A 22700-nucleotide genomic window follows, 5' to 3' on the forward strand; every position below is an offset into this window, starting at 1 on the left:
TCTATCCAAAGATGAATGGATAAAGAAGCTGTGGTACATATATACAATGGGATGCTACTCGGTCAAACAGAGAATGAAATAATGCCATTTGTAGCAACATGGACAGACCTAGAGATTATCATACCAACTGAAGCAAGTCAGAAAAAGAAAGGTAAATATCATATGACAGCACTTACATGTGGAATCTAAAATACGACACAAATGAACTTATCTGTGAAACAGTAAGACTGACAGCACTTATCCATGAAACAGAAAGACTCAGAAAGGCTGTCTGTGGAACAGGCGTGTGGTTGCCAAGCATGGGGGTGGGGAGGGAAGGAGGAATGGATAAGGAGTTTGGGATTAGCAGGTGCAAACTATTATCCATGGAATGGATAAATAAGGTCCCACCATACAGCACAGGGAACTATATTCAATACCCTATAATAAACCATAATGGGAAAAAAATAGGTATAAAATACATACAAAGGCAAAAAGGCTAAGTACATTTGATTTGTTACTCATTCCTTCAATAACAAAAATCACTTCATATATACTATCCCCCTTCTGTGCCCTCACCCCCTTTTTATCCTCCCTTTAAAGCATTCATGGGTATTGTACACAATTGGCACTTCATAATAGTTTTTACATTCGCTGGTTGCCTTCTCTATGTCTTGCCTTCTCAAATTATATTTCAAACTTCTGGAGATAGAGATCATTCCTTGTACTTTGTAACTATCCTTATACATGGTTGAATGGCAGTAACAAAGTACAAGAATTTAATATATGACATATAATCAATTTTCAGATGCTTTCCTTTTCAGTAAAGTCTTTCCCAGTCAATTCTCGAAGCCTAGCCTCTCAGCACTCACATCCATATCACTGTCTCTGGATACCTGGCACCTGGGACCTACCACATGACCAGTTCTTCTCCGGGCTTTGCATGCTCAATTGCCCTTCCTCCCCAAGTAGGTAGGGTGAAATTTCCAGTCAATGTCACAATACCCTCATTACCTTCTTGCAGTGCTCTCACCAGATAGACCCTTCTGTAGGTGCTGCTTCCTGTTCCCATTTGCCACCTCCATCTCCCCCTATCAGCCTATCAGCCATGGATACAGCCAAGTGACAGAAGAGAATTCTGTAAGGATAGAGGCTCCCCTGGTGGCTCAACTGGTAAAGAATCTGTCTGCAATGCAGTAGACTGCCTGCAATGCAGGGGACCAGGTTTCATCCCTGGATCAGGAAGATCCCCTGGAGAAGGAAATGGCAACCCACTCCAGTATTCCTGCCTGGAAAATTCCATGGACGGAGGAGTCTGGCATCCATGGGATTGCAAGAGTTGGACACGACTGAGCGACTAAACCACATAAACCATAGAGAGCAGTTTGGTTTTGTTAGACGCATCGCCTGGGCTTCCCTGGTAGCTCACCTGGTAGAGAATCCATCTGCAATGCAGAAAACCCCAGTTCCATTCCTGGATCAGGATGATCCGCTGGAGAAGGGATAGGTTACACACTCTAGTATTCTTGGGCTTCCCTGGTGGCTCAGATGGTAATGAATCTGCCTGCAATGTGAGAGACCTGGGTTCAATCCCTGGGTTGGGAAGATTCCCTGGAGAAGGGAACGGCTGCTACCCACTCCAGTATTCTGGCCTGGAGAATTCCATGGACTGTATAGCCCATGGGTCACAAAGAGTTGGACACAATTGAGCCATTTTCACTTTCACTTTTCAGACGCATCGCCCTACTGAAAAGGTTGGTGGTATGGGCATGCTCAGTTGTATCCGATTCTTTGTAACCCCGTGGATTGTAGCCCCCCAGACTCCTGTCCATAGGATTTCCCAGGCCAGAATACTGGAGTGCCATTCCCTTGTCTAGGGCATCTTCCCGACTGAGGGATTGAACCCACATCTGCTGCGTCTACTTGCATTGATAGGCAAATTCTTTACCACTGCGCCACCAGGGAAGTCCACTGACAAATAACCCTATAAATCAATGCACACACATACATTTACATAAAGGGGATTACAACAGGTTTCTCTTTTAATTTCATGTTGCTTGAATAAGAACAAAATAAAAATAAATGTAAAGAGGTCTGGGTGGATCAGTCATGGGGGTCCTCTAAGTCTGCGCTCTTTGTCTTCTGCTTGCATAGCTCTTTGATGGCATTCATCTCTGCAGGAGTGAACTTGGGGGTTAGCACCACCGCATCGTAATCGAATTCTTCATCAAGCGAGAAGGGCTGAACTTCGTCTCCAACGATCTATAAAAGGTAATGGAGGAGGAAAATCATATATAATCATTGTAAATGAAGATAAAGCTGAAAACATAAACTCTCTATTAATATTTAATTAAACTTTTTTTAGACTTCAGCACTCTCAGCTGATTAAGCTGTTTTTAAGTAAAGGAATAAATTCAATTATTCAATTTGACCTAATTTAGGCCTTTTAATATGCCCCATTTGTACCATCCTGCATTGGAATGAATATCATTAGCTAATTCCACCCACGGCAAGAATCAGAAAGTCTCTCTTGCACACATTCAATACATTTTTACCATTTGTAGCATAAGGGCTACATGCATATGGAAAAAAAACTAAGTTTGCTGTTGTTCAGAGGCTAAGTCCTATCTGACTCAGGGTCTTTTCCAATGAATTGGCTCTTCACATCAGGTGGCCAAAGTATCTGAGCTTCAGTTTCAGCATCAGTCCTTCCAATGAGTATTCAGGGTTGATTTCCCTTAGGACAGACGGGTTTGATATCCTTGCAGTCCAAGGGAATCTCAAGAATTTTCTCCAACACCACAATTTGAAAGCCTCAGTTCTTCAATGTTCTTCAGTGTTATGGTCCAACTCTCACATCCATACATAACTACTGGAAAAACCATAGCTTTGACTCTATTCAGACCTTTGTTGGCAAAATGATGTCCCTGCTTTTTAAGAGTTATATTCAAATGTAAGAAAATAAACCCTAAGATTTTGTTCAATCTTAAAGACATTTTTATTTTTAGTATTTACTAAAAAAGACTTGTATCAAAAAAACATTCATTTTTGAAGATAAAAATACTCTATGCTTAACATACTTCTTCAGATAGTACTTGGGCCAATAACAGCAGGAATTAAAACACAGTGTCCCCCTTAAATTAAAAAGTCTAGGATCCTTTCTTCCCACCAAGCATTTTAAAATATTACAGAATTTATTTGCAACTCAGAGTAGCTGCAAAAAGAAATAATAATTTTGTACCTGCTTATTCATAATCAGTGAATTTTAAAGACTTCCTAAAGGAAGGTAGTTTAAAAAGTGTATTTTCCAATAAACAAAAGAGAATGCTTTAAATCTCATTGTATTACCCGTTAGAAAGCCTCTCCAAAATCAAATGGCGTGTGATACTATGAGATCACCCAGTACTTCTTTGTAGCTCTATATTATGTATGATGATGCTGAAATAATTGAAAACTATGGCTTATGCAAGAGTAAAAAAAATGCCCTGAAGCTATAATCAGCTTTAAATATTCTTGCATGGAAAATTATCTCATCGAGTGGCTTTTGCAATGTTCTTGAAAATGGAGCATCTCACTCAGAAGCTGTGTGCTGTTTTCAAAGATGCGAAGGAAAAAAAAAACATGAAAAGTAGGTATCACCTATCTGTTTAGCAAGTTGCATTCTGTAGTTGGGTATGCGGTGCTAATAGCAAACACCCAGCCATCTATCATCCTTTCTTAGTAAAACCAGCAAGAGAACAAATTTCAGAGACTTGTTCATTTCCTCTTTATTAGAAAGTGTCTGTGCTTTCCTGACAACAGTAATGATGGAACCTGTCATTGAATGAGTTCCCATCACACGCCAGCCCCAGTACTAGGAACTCTGTGGGAATTAGCAGTAATCTTCAAACAACCCATTTTACAAAGCTCTAAGAGGTTAAGTAACTTATCAAGGCTGTATAATTAGTAAGGTAGAGAAGCAAGATTTGAATCCCAGGTGATCTGTAGATAAAGCTGCCACCTTCTCAACAAAAAACACCAGCAAAGATCAACCTTGAAGTTTCACTAAGCCAATCACGTCTCTTTGGGAGAAAAGATCTTTTCTAAACAAGCTAAAAAATTCTCCCAGTCTACCATAAAAAATGCACTCAAGGATCCACATAATACCGTGACTGTCTTTAAAGGAGCAAGTGTATACAGGAATCAAATCAGTCTGCTGAGTGGCATCTGTTCATTCTGGTCACTTTCTGAAAATTAAATTTCTCATCGCCAGTGGGGTAATAGGGCTAAGACCAGCTCAAGTGAAGAAACGTGTACACAATGACATAAAACGCTCATTTCCTGAAGAGAAGCAGCCTTACCATCTCCAACTCCGGCAGTGAGCACTGAGGCCTGCAAGCCTGGTCCTGGCAGACAACGAGGAGGAGTCCCCTCTCTGCCAGCTTCTGTCTGATGGGATTCTTGCTGCCCTGTAGCCTGGTTAAAGGCCTGCCATCCACATGTCCACCAAGATTCCAGCTGCCCACTGCACTAGGACTTTGAACCCTGTCCTGAGGCCCCTAAGACCTGCCCAGACTTCACCAGCCACTCTCAATAGATGCAGTCACTCTGCCTTCACCTACCTGGAAAGCGGGTGCAAATTCAACAAATTTCTTTGCTGAGCTAAAATCTCAGCAAGATCATCCTTCTCGAACTCGTTCACACCACATGAACAGCCCTCACTTGCCCACCTCCCTCCCCTCTACGTGTCCACTCCATAAACAGCTATTGAGCGTTAAATGTGAACTGGATACTGAGAACACATAAAGATGAAGAAAAGGAAAATCTGTGTCCACGAGGTTTTGTAACTTCAAGGAGAAGAGAGAAGTAAGGGAATGACTTCCTGATCATGCTCCATGCTCCCCAACAGAGGGATGCAAAAGGGCTACCGTGGAGGGCAAAGTGCTGAGCTTAGCTTACTTCCAACTGAGCACGGCCACTCTCCAGAAAATCCTAGTCGACTCCCCACTCAACACCCTAGTCATGACCCACCTTGTACCAGCAACCCAGACAGAGCAAGGCTGGTGTGTTGAATTTCTAGACTCTCTTGACAACGGCTGACTCCCACAGTCAAAGTTAGTCCTTTCTCCCAGGTACGGCCCAACCCATCACCTTCTTACCACTCTTCCTTCCCAAGGGACCCAAGACACCTTTTGGCCACAATATCCAACATTATGGAACTGGAGATATAGAAATTAATCTTTAAGTGGAAAGTTTTTATTTTCCATAAGTTATTTTTCATACACTTAAATTTTTCTCTATTATAGAGCACAATTTCCTTCATCAGCTATTTGGTATTAACTTAAATGATGCCAAGTTTTTAGCTAGCCAATAAATATACAATGCCAATGCAAGAATTATTCATTTATAGTACACTTAAAAACGTAACAGTATACTTAAAAATATAAATGTCTTCATTAGAAACTCAGTTATTAACAGCAGCTCTTATTGTTAGATTAATTCCTTTAGGCAATCAGTTAAATGCTGACGTATATAATAAAAGAAAGAAACCAAGGGTGATAATAATTTCTTATTTACAATGCCAAAATATGATACTCAAGACATTTTAAAACTGTTTGGGTGTATCACTGTCACTCTGTACTGCAAGGTGGCCAGTACATCTCAGGATCAAAATATCAGAGGAATCTGCAATCATTCAGATATATTCCATTCTTTCCATGGATGTTTATTAAAATCTAGGTGCTGCGCTGGGTGCTGAGGATACAAAGCTGCAGACTTGTATGAAATCACAGAGAAATGATTTAGATACATATATGAACAATCATAGTAAAATGTAGTAAGTATACATGGTATAGTTAGGAGGGAATAGGAAAGAGAAAGAAAGCCTAACCCAGCCTAGATTAGAAGGCATTGGGAAGGAATCAGGGGAGGCTTCCTGGAAGAGGTGCTATCTAAGCAGAATCTTCAAAGGTAATATTATTTAACAAGGTGAGGGAAAATGATCTGAGGACAAACGCAGGTCTCATGAGCAGAGGAGGCCAAGTAAGAAAGACACAGAATTTCATGTATGTAGATCTACAAGTAGGTCAGTGCTGTCAAAGCAGAAAATGTCAGGTAGAGAGCAGCAGAAGACGAGGACAGCGCCAGATCACGACAGGTCTTGTATGCTGCTTTTCCCAGAGATGATGAAAAGTCGCTGAAGGATTTTTTTTGAAAGCAGGTAGATACCTGGTCATCTATGCATTTCAAATAAATTCCTTCCTTCATTCAAATGCTAACTGAGACAAGTGCTGGGGACGCAGGTGTGGTGCAGAGAACAGGATGCCCTGCCCTCCTTGAGGGTACATCGAGATAAGTCACTTTGAAGATGGAACAAAGGGTAGGCTTGGAGTCAGGAGTCAGCTGAAGCAGTCCAGACAAGAGACAATGAGCACAGGGCACTGAGAGCAGACGGTTGAAAATTTTAGAAAAGCTGGCAGCACTTGCTGGCTAATTTGGATATGGGAAGGGACAAAGGACAGAATGCAGGGATGGAAGCAGATAAAGATAAGTTCAGTATTTAACATGCTGATTTGAATGTACCTTAAGGAATCCAGATAGAATTGTCAACAGGCAGCTGAACACACAAACCTGGAGCTCAGCAAAAGGTCTGAACCTACAGAAATACAGATTTGGAGACAGAAGTACAAAGGGGAGTCACCTAGAGACAAAAACGGATCCATGTGTGCAAGTGGGAAGAGCTGTAGGTTTAGCATGGAACCCTGAGGAACACCAGCTCCTAAGGAGAGCATGGCACGAAACCCCCAAAGGAAGCAGGGCAAGAACACTCACAGAAATACACACAGGGAGAGCCAGGAAGAGAAAACCAGTGGACTGTGAATGTCAGGCAAGATCAGTGGTGAAAACTGCAGTAGAGAGATCCATTAAAGACAGAAAAGTGTCCACTGGCATTTGGCAATAATAAAGTGCTCTTATTCTGAATCTATCCAGGCAGATGATCAGCACAAGGACATTTTGCAATGAACTGAATGAGGAATGAGGGGAAAGGAAGCAGAGACGACCAGGGGAGCTAGATCTAACGGTTTCTGAAGTCTACATGGAAAGTGAGAAAAAAGGACAATAGCCAAGAGGGGTCCAAGGTAAAGGGGAGGATATTTTTCCTTAGTTTTCTTTCATTTTGTTAAGAATGGGAGAGACTTAGACGTGTTTACATGTTGAGGGGAATGAACCAATAGAAAAGGAAAAAGAGAATGACCCTCACCATCTTATTATACCAGAAAGTCACTCCTGGTAGCTAGTAAAGTTTTTTTTTTTTTTTTGCTCATTCAGTATTTACTACGTCTTCTACAGGCATAGCACTGAACTCAGCACTAGTTCTGACTTTTTTGCATCTCAATTAAGTAACCTCCTTATAGAGACACACACGAGTGAATGTAGAGCCTTCTAAGACAAGGGGCATACATGTAATTCAAAGTGTACCCTGATGTACCCTGCAGTTTAGAAGACTTCGCTCTGATCTTCAAAATGACAGCTTTTCAGCCACAGTAAAGCTGCAGTTCTATTTATGCATTTCAGCTGTTGGCTACTGTGGCACACTTTGGGAATTCTCTTCTTTCAAGTTGGGTTCATTTTCGGGTTCTAAGCTCTAAGGCGCCGAGGTTTTTAGATTGCAAACTGAACTTCTGATTTATTTCAAAGGGCAGAATTTGTGCGATGGGACACCAAATCCCCTGCTACTAAACAGAAAACAACTGTGAATTAAGTTATTAACTTGTTATTTTTGCCTAAGGAGCTGAGAGAAATATACGGATTTCAGGTGTCTAATTTCAAATCTAATTGAAATCTTTTTGTAGCCTCCCAGGGAATAGAATTTTTACACTATTAGAAAACTGCTGGTTTTCTTAAAATTGTTTCTGTGACTTATTCTAAGATGGGCACTGTTACAGGAAGAATCATTTTCATTCACAGAACCACACAGGCAAATTAAAGAAAATAAAACTAATGCTCAAATCAATAATAGCAGCATTTAGCTATAGGCTGTCTTGCACAGTAATATGGTAACTAAACTGTCTCTACAGGTGAAAAAGTTGAGAGTCCTATTTTGAATTGGAAAAACAGGCCATCTCCCATTAAAATATTACAAAAGTTTCTTCAATGACCTCTCCTGTACTTTGGGAAGTAGGAAAGGAACTCATAATTTTTCATCTTCTTAATGTGAATTCTTTTTGCTCTATAAAGCTATTCAGAACTTCCAAAATTCATCAAAATAGAGTGACCATGGCAAGAAATTATTCACAAAGGGAAAGTGGAAGGTTCTTGAAAAAGGTTTGACTGTTAAAGGGGAAATGCACATGTATAAAAGCAGTGATAAAATTAGCGAAAAAAATTAAATGGGTTCAGTTCATATCAAGAAGTTATAGATTCGTATTAGGCAATTAAGAGGAAGTCAGGACATCCAGGATACATTTTCATCTTTTGAGACTGACATCACAGAAAGCAACCGCCATCTCTAGCCCAAAATGGCCCCTTGATAGGTCCTCACAGGACACATGTGCTGGAATTTGGTAATTATGTTCTTCTTGCACTGCATACTTTAGAATAAGATTAATACTATTAAACCAAGGCAGAGGTGGTGCAGTACTGTGATTCTAGACAGTCCTGAAATGTTTCTCTAACAAATAGTGTCTAGAAATTAAAATCCCACCCACAATATTACTCTGAATATTTAAAGAAACACCAAAAATTATTCATCTATGTCTCATTGTCAGACTTTATTTTTTTGGGCTCCAAAATCACTGCAGATGGTGACTGCAGCCATGAAATTAAAAGACGCCTACTCCTTGGAAGAAAAGTTATGACCAACCTAAACAGTATATTAAAAAGCAGAGACATTGCTTTGCCAACAAAGGTCCATCTAGTCAAGGCTATGGTTTTTCCAGTGGTCATGTATGGATGTGAGAGTTGGACTGTGAAGAAAGCTGAGGGCCGAAGAACTGATGCTTTTGAACTGTGGTGTTGGAGAAGACTCTTGAGAGTCCCTTGGACTGCAAGGAGATCCAACCAGTCCATTCTGAAGGAGATCGGCCCTGGGATTTCTTTGGAAGGAATGATGCTGAAGCTGAAACTCTGGTACTTTGGCCACCTCATGCAAAGAGTTGACTCATTGGAAAAGACTCTGATGCTGGGAGGGATTGGGGGCAGGAGGAGAGGGGGATGACAGAGGATGAGATGGCTGGATGGCATCACTGACTCGATGGACGTGAGTCTGGGTGAACTCCGGGAGTTGGTGATGGACAGGGAGGCCTGGGGTGCTACGATTCATGGGGTCGCAAAGAGTGGGACACAACAGAGCGACTGAACTGAACTGACTGATGTGTCATTAGTTTGCCAGCACAAAAATTGTTCCTATCATTTTGATTTGAACATTTAAAAATTTTCACATTTTCTGAGAAGAAACTTATACTTGTTTTAAAGATACAATCATATACAGGCTTTTAACTAGCATTTTGCTGGCTATATGGGAGATCATAGAAGTCATTCATTTTTTAAACCCATCAACTAAAGCCATTTTGTAACAATTTCTATAATGGCATGAGGTGCCACTGACCATTGGCTGGCCCAATAATTTGTATGGTCACAACTGAAGTCAAGAACATGAACAAGTCTTTAAAAGAAGCTGATTCTTGCTAGCAATCACCTTGCAATTTTAGCTTCTTAATACTCAGAGAAAGCTCCGTAATTCAAAAAGACACTGAAAAGTGGCTGTCTCAACCCCATGGACTGTAGCCCACCAGGCTCCTTTGTCCATGGGATTCTCCAGGCAAGAATACTGGAGTGGGTTGCAATTTCCTTCTCCAAGTAACCTATTTGGGGGTTCAATATAAGTCTGCAAGCCTCCTAGATAGACTTTTCTGATGTCAGTGAACAAAAGTTCTATTAGCAAAGGGCAAAAATTGAAATGTGTGGATTACTTCTGATTGAATGACTGCTTCCATAACAGAGTATCTTCAGGTGACAAGACTAGTACCTGAACGATTACATACTCAAGAAACACTCTAGTATTTTTATTTGGAATCAATAATAAAGAGCCCTTAACAAATTCTTGTACCTGATCCCCTTTTATGCTAGCGTAAAAAAGGTGATAAAGGTCACTAGCCAGCGCCATCAGCAGCCTCGGTTGGTGCGTGTCGATTAAGTAGATGAAGATGAGCTGGAAAGGATAGTAAAAGATGAGTCTCCCTGTTGTGTATTAGGGAGAATTAACATGTGGCAGACTCCATTCTCCCACGCTGGAGGAACACATGGCTAGATGACATTTCTCAACTTCCCCGGTGACCAGATAGGAACACGGGACTAGCGGGTTGCCCACGGAGAGCGAGCAGAAATGAAGCACCTACGTCCTCAGCCTTGGGGAAATGTGCTATCCCCATCCTCTCATCCCCGGCCCCTCCAGGTAGGACAGTGACCTGACCTGAAACACGCACATGAAGACAATGTCCTGAGGGGCAGTGAGATCCAGAGAGAAGGAACCTGGTGGGCCCCAATGACTGAAAACAGAACCACCACTTGCCCACTTTAAAGGCTCTCTATAGACTGTTACGGGAGAGAAATACACTTCTGTCTCCTTTCAGCCATTGAATTATTGTTAGGGTTCCCTACTATAGCAGCCTGGCCTTACCCTAACTAATGCAAAATGTTTATAGAAACTTGGAAACAATAATAAAAAGAAAAGAGGCTGGTACAGACAAAAAGAGGTAAGAAATCTGTCCATCCTATCTGCGGATTAGTCCCCAGGTAGCACCGTCCCGCAGCACGGCAAACATCATGACATAAAAATAGCTTCTGAGTAAAAATATAATTGCTTTCTGTGTGTTCAAAAGGGATTATACACATTAGAGAGAGATGACAGGGAGAGGGACCCAATTAAGCAACCTGAATTCTACATTTTCCCAAACCTGAGAAAAATACAGGCACACACGGGTATGGTGGCATTTCTCTGAAAGGACCAGTTATAGAATTGAGGCAATTTCAAGAGCCCTGAATTCCCTGAGAAGTACCTCTTTGCTTTGTTTATCTGCTGCTTTCACGGTGGGTCGGGGCTTCGTTCCAGGGGTGACAGGCTGGATGGCCACAGAAGGAATGTAAGAGGGAACACTCAAGCTCACTTCCTGCTCCACTTGTCCTGGAAGCAGCAGCACATCTGTTGAACACAAAATACATCACTCGATCCCTTCACCAAGTCCACAACTGACCTAAACCATCAAGAAGCCTACGGTAGTCAAAAGAATGAGCAAATATACTCAAGTCAAGTAGGCCCGTTTCACAACACCTGTTCTCACTGGGGAACTTGACTCAAGGGTGTCTCCCTTCTAGAAAATAAAAGCTGCTGCTGCATTAGTTTTCCTCTGATTGTTGCTATGTTAACAACCCATCCAAAAGGTCTGGGAGAAGTATTGTCTGGGGAACAGCTTGTTCATGCCTTTCAACCCAACTTCTACTTCTATAGGAAACTAAGTCCAGAAGATGCTACTTTTGTCTCATTTTGCCATATTTTCCTAAGGGGGGAAAGAGAAAGAAAATGGAGTGCTGATTTCATCCTGTAACAATATGGCAATATTTCAAAACAACATATTAAAAAACAATGATGCCAGAAGGGAGGAACTTTCACTTGCAGCAGAAAAATGAAATAATCCGTCATACTCAGAATGCAGGGCCTCATTTCCAACACTTGCAAACAACAATGTGCTCTGTGTTTCCAGCTTGTTTAGCACAACAGCAAGAATTCAAAAGCCAATCCTGGTTTTCTGATCAATCCATTAGAAGTAGATGTGTTCCTTTATTTTTTTTTTGCACATGTGGCAGAATCATTGATGCGTCATGGACAAACAATGATCTTCCACAGCTCTCTTTGAAGACAGAGAAACAAATAGAAGCCCAAAAGGATAGCTCCTTGGCCTGTTTCTGCAGGACCAGAAGGGCTGCTGGAGCCAGCCAGTAACTTGCAGCTGGCGCAGGATGCTGCGGCCTGCTACTCAATGATGATCCTAATTAAGACACTAATTAAGTTCTCAGTGGAAGTGATTAATTAACAACAGGTATGCCTTGGCTGTTGCCAATGGCAGCATATATGAGGAGATAACTGAGCAGGTACTGCTATTCAAAAACGGAAACAGATTTGAAATACATCTCTCTCCACTGCAGATACCACCTGGAAGCTTAAGAATTTTGTAATCATGTCTTTTTTGATCCCTGAGTGAGGAAGATCCCCTGGAGGAGGAAATGGCAACCCACTCCAGTACTTTTGCCTGGAAAATCCCAGGGACAGAGGAGCCTGGCAGGCTACAGTCCATGGGGTTGCACAGAGTCGGACACAAGTTAGGGACTGAGCATGCATGCATGACTATGATTAATTACTGAAATCGTAGAATGTGACCTGATTAATTAGGGGAAATAAAAACAATAATACTAGCCAGCCTTTTACATGCATTAACTCAGCTAATCCTCTCAACAACTCTATTATTTCCTGTTTTACAGGCAAGGAGCTCTAACACCCAGAATCACCGCACTCAAGGTGCCACAGCTGCAGCCTGGCTGCAGAGCCCTGTTCTAAACCCAAGACGTCACATCAGAAACTGATTTTTAAGAAAGCAGTTTCATCACTTATGTTATTTATATCTACCAGATTCGTATCTCCAAACTCAGGGCCAAGAAATGTCACTATGATAAGCATGTTAACACGATTAGTCAGCAGTCAGTGTGTTCACGTGTTTTATAACCAGAGAAGTAATACTTTTAAATACTCAATAAGGCTGGTGGAAAGACTGGCTTTCCCTTTATGAGTCCAAAGCTAAACTCCTTCACTAGTTAGGGGCCAGCCAACAACAGAGGCAAGGAGAGTAAGGGTCAAGCCTCTTAATATGAAAAACCAATATCTACCAGACCCACTGGCTGCCAGAGCAAACATCACTTCAAATGTGAAATCAAAATCAATTCTGCTTTCCGAGCTATTTAAGATCCGACTGACAATATTGTGCACCAAGGAGGATAACTCTGCCATTCCTTTGCTGAAATTCTTCACATCCCTCATATATTTGCAAAGAAGGTTGGATTTTCAGCAATAATGGTTTCTTTCCTAAAAAGCCCACTGCCATGGGAACAGTTCTTTCAGACTCAGTATCCACCACATTCCACATTCCTGTCATTTGTTTCTCCAGGGTAAAAGGAAAACGCACAAACTTGCATAGTTGTTGGAGTCTAACACAGCACCTTATGTGTAGTAAATTCAACGCATACTTGCAGAAAGGGAATGGATTTCCTGTATCTCAACTTTTAAATTGAACAGCACGTGTAAGTCTACCTATCCATAGAATATTGGAATGATACAAAATATGTAAAGTCCTTATCCTCGCAAGCTAAGTTTTTTTTACAGGGATATGATTTTTACACATAAAATCACAGAACAGTCAACACAAAACCTGAACTGCTTTACCTCTAAATAGGACAGATTTATAAAATGGTGAAACCCTTATGGACACGAACAGTCTGATAATAAGTTATAAAGAAAGCTACCTTGTCCTTTACCCATTTTATAGTCACTGATGGGGCATTTATATATTCATTCTCTGAGAGGGAACAGGATTATATTCATTGATGATGAGGAATGGAATTTCTGGAGATCTCTAAAGCTTTTTAGACTGAAATCTGATCTCTAAGACACTTTTGCTGCTGCTGTTTAGTCACTGACTCACGTCCACTCTTTGCAGCCTATGGACTGCAGCACCAGGCTTCCTTGTCCTTTACTATTTCCCACAGCTTACTCAATCCAGGCTTACTGTTTCTACAACAACTAGTTTTTTCTTAACTATGGATAAATACCACCATCTTGACTGATGGGCTTTGTCGAGTTAAGGCAACTCTCAAAAAGGAATCTTCATGTTGGATGGCAAGCCTGGTTGAAAGCATTTCAATCTCTTTCTCAGCTACATAATAAGAATGCTCAATGTTTATAAAGTATCTGTTTCTGCCATCTGCCTTCCTATATTTAACTGATGACCAGCAAGTCAAAGGTAATACATTTAAAAGTAAGCAATCAAAAAAAAAAAAAGGTAATCTGATGTCTGATAATCTCAACAACAACAATACTTAATCTGCCTATCATATTTATAAGATCAACCAATTCATTCCTTTGTTGACATGTAGAAATAGCCAAAATTTCCTGAAATTTTGGGCACTCCTCAAGACCAAAAAGGATACACATAAGAAATGGACTGAGGCCTCTTATGCACATGGATTACAGCTATGATAGTTTATGTCAGAGTTTCTTGTTATTAAAAATTTTTGAAGACGCAAAGAGCTTTTTTTGTGGGAGTTACATCTAACAATATTCACCATATTAGAAACTGAATTTTCAAATATTTGACTTCAAATTATTAAAATAATACAATCATTATTAAAATAAATACTTTAATTTTAAAAAGATATTTTCCAAAAGCAAAGATAATAGAAGAGAAGCATTGTTTTACATTTGCTGAATCTTTTAAGTTCTTGTCTCAAGTAGAAGAAAGCTGGATTCTATATTTGCTTCTGCATTCAATTTTTGGAACATGCTGTTTCACATGATGAAAATGAAGAAATTCTAGTCTCACACGATATATATGTTGGAAAGGGGAAGAGTACCTTAATACTCCTTTTATACAGTTGGGCATAGTCTTTGATACACACTGGATCTTGACAAATGATATTGGTTTTAAAAATATTTTCAATGTGCAACGTGAAACCCTTTCAGTGAAGTTTTCATGCTCTTATGTTTAAAATTCATTGGTCTGCCCTTTATCATAAATGAATTGTTCTCCTGTGCATGATTTTGGAACACCATAAATCGGTTATTTGGAAACTGGTGGTTCACCCTGTTATGCAGATCTGTCAAATGTTGACATATTTCATTATGTAATATAAAAGTCATATTAGTTAACATTACCAATTTTGTCAAAAAAGCCTTTAAATATTGAGAAGCTGTCAAGCTCACAGTACTGGATATAAGTTTTCCAAAAATCCAATTTTCACTTGATCCATTGCCAACTTTATCACTGGCAATGAAGAGTATCAGTTGTTTGTCTTGAAAAGACAGCTTCACTTCCTTCACTTTTGAGAACTACACTTTGTCAGTCACCCTTTCAAGTAAAAATGTTGATCCATGAAAGAAAAAAAAAAAGTAACTCAGCACACCACCCAACAGCACAAGCGTTTTTCATGAAAAAGTGTGTTTCCTTTTTTCCATGAAAAAATGCTCATGTATTTCATGCACATGTGAAATACAACTGTTGTCCTTCAGTATGCAGCAGAAGTGCTTTACACACACAAAACGTTAAAAAGAGGTATACTCAGGGATCAAGATTCAATAAAATTAATAACTTTTACTACTTCCCTGGTGGCTCAGACGGTAAAGAATCTGCCTGCAATGTGGAAGACACGGGTTAGATCCCTGGGTCAGGACGATCCTCTGGAGAAGGCAATGGCAACCCACTCCAGTATTCTTGCCTGGAGAATTTCACAGACAGAGGAGCCTGGGGGCTACAGTCCACTGGGTCACAAAGAATTGGACGTGACTGAGCACACCCCACACAAACACCATTTCATCAAAGACATTTTCGATGAAAACTGGCATTTGTTTTAACTACAAATTCATGACAGTGAAGATAACAATGACGACTAGCATAGTTTGGTGCTTCTACCTTGATTCACACTAAGGTACTAGTATCTTTACCCATCATTGCTTTTGCAACATCAGTGTAAACGTCAACATATTTGACCTTCAGACCCTGGGGTTTCCAAAGGAGCTCCCAGACCACATTTAATATCTGACCCTCATCAGATAGTCTGAACCTCACACCAAGAACACCAGCATAGCTGGAAAAATGATAAAAATTAACTAGTTAAAGTCACTGGAATGCTACCAGGGAAGCCCAGAACTTGAGGGGCTAAGATCCTGGAGAGAAGGAAAGTACTGAATGTGAGTCTAAGATTCTAAGCTGTTTTTCAACATATGGCATCTAGTGATTTGTAAGCAGAGGCTAAAAAACCAAGAAGAAGAAATAGGCTAAGAGGCTGAGAAGCTTAGCAGAACTACCAACAGATTCACAGTGCTATGAAGACAAAAACAGAGCTCAGGACTTCCAAAAAGAAAGGGCTGTAATTTACCCTGAAGGGCTACACCCTAGAAGTAAGCGAGAACTAGAAGTAGAGCAGCCCTCATAAAGCCTGAGGTGGTGGCTCAGATGGTAAAGAATATGCCTGCAATGTAGGAGATCCAGGTTCAATCCCTGGGTTGGAAAGACCCTCTAGTGTAGGAAATGGCACTCCAGTATTCTTCCCCAGAGAATGACATGTATTCTCCAGTATTCTTGCCACTCCAGTGTTCTTGCCCAGAGAATGCCATGAACAGAGGAGCCTGAAGGGCCACAGTCCATGGGGTCGCAAAGTCAGACATGAATTAGCAACTAACACTTTTACTTTCTTTCATAAAACCTGAAACTCAGTCACCAAATCAGCTCAATCCCATATTGGGTTAAGATGACCTAAATGCTAGCAGAGAATGTTGAAGTTTCTCTAAATACAGATTAAGGTAACATCATCCAGAGCTTCTGTAATACTTTATATACAGTATTCAGCACTCAAACAAAAATTACCAGGTATACAAAGACACTGGATCAAAAGGGAAAATTAATGATACACACGGACCCACGGAACATCTCAGTTATTGGAATTATGAGACAAGAACTTTAAAATAACCAATTAATACATTCCAATAAATATATTACAAGATGGAGAATTTTGGCAGGGAACTGAATTTTTTAAAAATAGATACTCCAGATCTCTTGACAACTATAACAGAAATACTGATGGCTTTAACATCATATTTGGTACAAGATTACTGAATTGGAACACAGTAGAAAATATTCTAGCTGAAGAAAGAAAGGAAATAGAAAATGATGGAAATGCAGGAAAGAGCTTGGAGAGATGTGGGACATGGTGAAAAGGTCTGGGCACAGGTATTATTTGAAGACATAATAGCTGAGACTTTCCCAACATTTACAAGAATCTACAAACCCCAAGCAGAATAAATACAAAGTAAACAATGCCAAGGCACAATGAAATTACTGAAAAACAAAGAGAAAATCATAGAAGTAAGCAAATGAGGTAAAAAACATATTGATATTACCTTCAAATGTACAACAATCAGATTGACATTTGGTTTTTCTACAGTTTTCAATAGAGGAACAATTAACACCACAACAAAACAGAATAACACCTTTAAAATGCTGAAGAAAATAATTATATATATATTCTGGGTAGAATTCTCTACCCAGAAAAAACAGGAGGCCATGAAACAATAATATTTGATTGATCCAAAAATAGGCAAAAAATGAGTGAAGAAAAGAACATATAACTGGCAGAACAAGTGGAAAACAAAAGAGTAAGATAAGAGATTTAAAGTCAAATATATCAGCAATGTATTAAATATAAATGGATTAGACACTCTAAAAGACAAAGCTGTGTGTGTGTGTGTGTGTGTCTAGACGCACATGAATAAATCATACGCCACTTTCAAGAGACACATTAACCAACACCCACTTCAAGAAAAAAACTGCAAGGTAAAAGTGGAAATATAAAAGGAGGCAGAAGACCAGTACTGCCATCCAAGGCGCTGGGGAAGAAGCTGGGGAAGATCAGGGAAGACTTACTTACGGCTGGAGCTGGCATTTGACAGTGATAATAAATCATATCCCCCTCCCTTTAAATATAGAAATAGAGGAAAATACATTCAGGAGTCAAAATAATGGGGATCAAAATATGAGCTTTATAAATAATGAAGCTGATTTTGAAAATGGAGCTTGTTTTGCAGTCACAATTGGACCTCTTATTTATCGAGCTTTCCTCCCAAGTCTAGACCTCAGACTATCCCACCTGAGAGGAAGTCTACACAGATGACACGAATCCAGCCAGGTAAAAGGAGAACCTCTTCACATCCCTGTAGCTCTTGGAGTAGACACTCAAGAGTGATACCTCCAGAACTGTCTAGAGCTGGTTCTCAGCTTCAATAGCATATTAGAGTCACCTGGGGAGCTTTAAACCCTGCCAGTGCCCAGGACACACACCAGGCTACTGGGAAAGGATCCCCAAAGGCAGGATGCAGGTATTGTCTTTTTTTTTTTTTTAAACTTTACATAATTGTATTAGTTTTGCCAAATATCAAAATGAATCCACCACAGGTATACATGTGTTCCCCATCCTGAACCCTCCTCCCTCCTCCCTCCCCATACCATCCCTCTGGGTCGTCCCAGTGCACTAGCCCCAAGCATCCAGTATCGTGCATCAAACCTGGACTGGCAACTCGTTTCTTACATGATATTTTACATGTTTCAATGCCATTCTCCCAAATCTCCCCACCCTCTCCCTCTCCCACAGAGTCCATAAGACTGTTCTATACATCAGTGTCTCTTTTGCTGTCTCGTACACCGGGTTATTGTTACCATCTTTCTAAATTCCATATATATGCGTTAGTGTACTGTATTGGTGTTTTTCCTTCTGGCTTACTTCAATCTGTATAATAGGCTCCAGTTTCATCCACCTCATTAGAACTGATTCAAATGTATTCTTTTTAATGGCTGAGTAATACTCCACTGTGTATATGTACCACAGCTTTCTTATCCATTCATCTGCTGATGGACATCTAGGTTGCTTCCATGTCCTGGCTATTATAAACAGTGCTGCGATGAACATTGGGGTACACGTGTCTCTTTCCCTTCTGGTTTCCTCAGTGTGTATGCCCAGCAGTGGGATTGCTGGATCATAAGGCAGTTCTATTTCCAGTTTTTTAAGGAATCTCCACACTGTTCTCCATAGTGGCTGTACTAGTTTACATTCCCACCAACAGTGTAAGAGGGTTCCCTTTTCTCCACACCCTCTCCAGCATTTATTATTTATAGACTTTTGGATCGCAGCCATTCTGACTGGTGTGAAATGGTACCTCATAGTGGTTTTGATTTGCATTTCTCTGATAATGAGTGATGTTGAGCATCTTTTCATGTGTTTGTTAGCTATCTGTATGTCTTCTTTGGAGAAATGTCTGTTTAGTTCTTTGCTCCTCAAGTGATTCTAATGTATCTCAGGTTGAAAACCACCGGGTGAGGTAGACCTGGGCCCCATGTAAAGTACGTCTGCAATAAGAAAGGCGGTGTGAGCACAGAAGAGAGGACATACACCTTCCACACAGCATGACCCAAAGGAAGCAAAGGCCTCATCCATGCACATCCAGTGTTTTCCCCTGATCTCTCCAATTAGATAAAACCTTTCTTTTTTCCTACGGGAGAAATAAACATAGGAACTGTTGAAAGGGGGTAATTATCATGCCAATTCTGTTCTCAGGAATGGAGTGGAAGCATTTATCTTTGTGGTTGACATTGCTTTCAAACTGGAGTTTAATAGATGGATAAGTCTGCACATAAAAAATAATTGGAGGAATAGAGACAGAAACATTTTGAAGCTAGGATTTTTTTCCTTCTCAACGTTTTTAGTGATCTTCTAAGCAATGCAAGGATGATTTTTAACAGTCTCAAGTATAAAGTAAATGAAATGCCTAAACTCTGAAGGGCTGAAATATGCCATCCTCTTCTAGCTCGGGACCTTTACATATGCTGTTCTTATCCTGTTCCTATACTCTCCTGCCCAGCCCTCACCTAGTTAATAATTACTCATCCTTTAGATCTCAAGCTCTCTGCTCTTTATCTGATCCACAGAAAAATTAAATTCCCCTACAATGTGCTCTCATAAGATCTAGAGCAATTTATAATTATATATTTGTGATTATCTGGTTAATGTCCAATTCTTCCAATAAACTATGAATTTCTGTAAGGACAAGAACCAGATATGTTTTATTTTTTATTTTATTCCCAGATCCAGTCACAGTTGTTAAACATTTATTGAATAAAAGCCAGGTCATTCACAGGGTACATAAAGCTGCTTTAAGTTGCAGATAAGGAAAATTTTAAAGAAAAAAAAAAAAAAGAGGGAGAGGGAGAGAAACTGATACTTTCATTAAAACTGGAAGTACTGGAAAGCTTGAAAATGAAAATCAAATAAGGCTGCCAATCTTCAAGCAGGATCAGTTGCCCATTTTAATTCAGTGAAATCAATCACAACATAAGTACATATACTGGTCAAGAAACGTGTATAATACAGTATAATTCTGAATACCAGACCTCAAAACGGTCTCTTTGACCTTCTGCACTCATCCAGAGAACAGGCTGGGCCAACTGAGGGGCGGAAATAAAGACAATCAGAAGATTCTTTCTACTCTAAAGGGCAAACCAATTGTTGAGTCTTCTGTGATCCCATGGACTATTTAGCCTGCCAGGCTCCTCTGTCCATGGGATTTCCCAGGCAAGAATACTGGAGTGGGTTGCCATTTCCTTCTCCAGGGAATCTTCTCAACTCAAACCAAACCGGAGTTTCCTGCATTGGCAGGCGGATTCTTTACCACTCAGCCACCAGGGAGGCCCCTATAATAATTAATACCGATTCCAAATAATAATCTTTCTGGATATGCATGACAGTAAGTAATCAGGGTAATTATCTTGTCTCAAAAGAGGAAAAAAAAAAGTTAATTTAATGTCAAATAAACACAGGGCACCACACTTTGTGACCAAGGTTTCCTGGGACAACTGGTCAATAGCACATCACTGGGTTGGCTTCTTGGAAAAAGTGTGTCCACCTGGGCTGCTGAAACAACAAGCTAAATCCCAGGGCGGCATCAAAGGCCTGAATCTTGGAGAATATTTATGAAAATGAAGAAGGTGAACAAATAAAGTCCATGGTAGAAAAACAATAGGCAACTCACTTCCTTGTTGCCCCAGGCAAATCTGTTGTTTAAACAATAATGACAGAATCTAATCAGTAAGCCTCTCAGCTGCCAAAATTATACAAGCAACTTGCTTATTTAAAATGTCACATTTCCCATCTGATATATTTACCTTCTGCTCACATTCCTGAAGTGTAATACAAATTAGACCCAAAGATAAAACCCATTTGGCAAATTTCTTGTGTGTGTGTGTGTGTGTGTGTGTGTGTGTGTTTTCTTTCAGATGACCCAGACTGTACATTATAAAAACAGTGAAGCTTGGTGGTCTTTTCAGTAATTGGGATAGATCACTGAAGCCTTGGTTGCTTTTTAGCCTTGACTTTTCACATTATTTTACACCTCAGAAGGTCTTGACTAGCTAATCCAAGTCCACTGAGACTTGGTTCAGCCTCAGGAAGCTTTTATACACAAATGAAAAACTACTTGTTCTCAAATTTCTGGAAAAATCATACTAGCAAGACGTTTTTATGCAATCCTTTAAACAAAAGAAACAGACCTAATAGCAATAAAAAATAATTTAAAAAATGTTTAAAGGAAACAATATAAAAGTAGTGGGAAAAGTAAAGACTAATTTAAAATACTGATACAACCAAAATCAAATTCACTGGCTATGCAGGATTATGTCGGTATAAAGACTTTCTAATTACTGGCAAGAAAAGGAACCATCACAGAAACGCTCCACCTGTGCACTGCTGTGCCCTCCTGTGAAAGTAACTTTATGTTGCAAATATATACATGCCAATTCCAAGCGCCAACTCCAAGTACCTACTCCAAGTGCTACCCACAGAAGAACTGTATCAGAATCCCCTGGGGGAGTGGTTAATAACACAGATCACTAGGTGTCACAAAAGACCTTCTGAATTAAACTCTTTTTTGGGAACAAGACCCAGGAATCTGCTCCTTTCCCCCAAACTACCCAAAACCCAGAAACAGTGTGCTTGCTCTACAAATTTGGCTCCCTCATAAACCCTTAGCAACACCTTCTAATCCAATCAGAACCCCTAAATTGCTCGTATAAAGAAATTCAGAGCCGCCTAAAGCACAGAAGTTAAGAGAACCTCTCCCAGGAGTCTGTGATTCCCTTAGATCCCTCATCTCCCTTAAACCAAGCAAGCAAGGGGGAAAAAGTCTGCAGTTTACTGGTTAATAGACTGCTTGAGAAACAATCCCTTCAGTGGAGTAGTGTTATGTTTGGAAGCAGAATAAAAATGTTAATTGCTTCCAATTACCAAAGCCTCTCAAATTCAGGGGGAACCAGAGAAGCCAAAGCAGAGGCTTATAGAGACAATTTACAGACAGCAGTCCACAAACCAGCTAGAGCCTGCACTTTAACTCCTGCATGATTACAAGGAAGCCCTCCTCCCCAACAATAATGACCACAATGGCTGTTTATGACCACCTAAGGACTGTAAACAACAAACGCCAACAACCAACTCCCCTGTGGAAACTGCCCCGTGGAAACATTCAACATTAACGTTGAGATATTCTTGCATATTAAATTAGGAATGAGAGTTTTCAAAACAACTCAAATTTTGAACATATTTCAAAGCTCCTTGGAACAACAAAGGGTACCTATGCTTACACAGAAATGTTAACCAGGAGAGGAAAAAGGCCTCATAAAAGTCATGGACTACATACATGTCAGCGGACAGCAGGCTCTCTCAGCCCAGCCTATGTAGAACAGCCCAGAAAAAAACATTCACAACACAGCTTTAGTTTCAAGTGTTTGGCTTACATATTAATAAATATTCATAAAAGCAAAGATCTGGATTTTATTTTCTTTTGTGTTTATTTTATGACCAACTCTCATAATGTTTACGATCAA

The 22700-nt window shown here is 40.1% G+C and overlaps 1 protein-coding gene across 5 annotated transcripts in view; it reads right to left on the reverse strand.

The window, feature by feature from the left end:
• Window positions 1-1994: 1994 nt before the first annotated feature.
• The window catches only part of C15H11orf74 (chromosome 15 C11orf74 homolog), a 67848-nt gene continuing 47142 nt past the window's right edge, over window positions 1995-22700 (reverse strand). For all 5 annotated transcript variants that reach the window (XR_003514665.1, XM_027562634.1, XM_027562637.1 and 2 more), the window contains 2 exons: window positions 11016-11158; window positions 1995-2241 (listed from right to left, as the gene is read on the reverse strand). Coding sequence is in view for 4 of the 5 variants with exons in the window: in XM_027562634.1 (XP_027418435.1) it covers window positions 2083-2241; window positions 11016-11158 (302 nt within the window). In the remaining variant the exon portion in view is untranslated. The remainder of the gene's footprint in view (window positions 2242-11015; window positions 11159-22700) is intronic.

This window comes from Bos indicus x Bos taurus, chromosome 15 (assembly GCF_003369695.1).
Source record: "Bos indicus x Bos taurus breed Angus x Brahman F1 hybrid chromosome 15, Bos_hybrid_MaternalHap_v2.0, whole genome shotgun sequence".
NCBI lineage: Eukaryota > Metazoa > Chordata > Mammalia > Artiodactyla > Bovidae > Bos > Bos indicus x Bos taurus.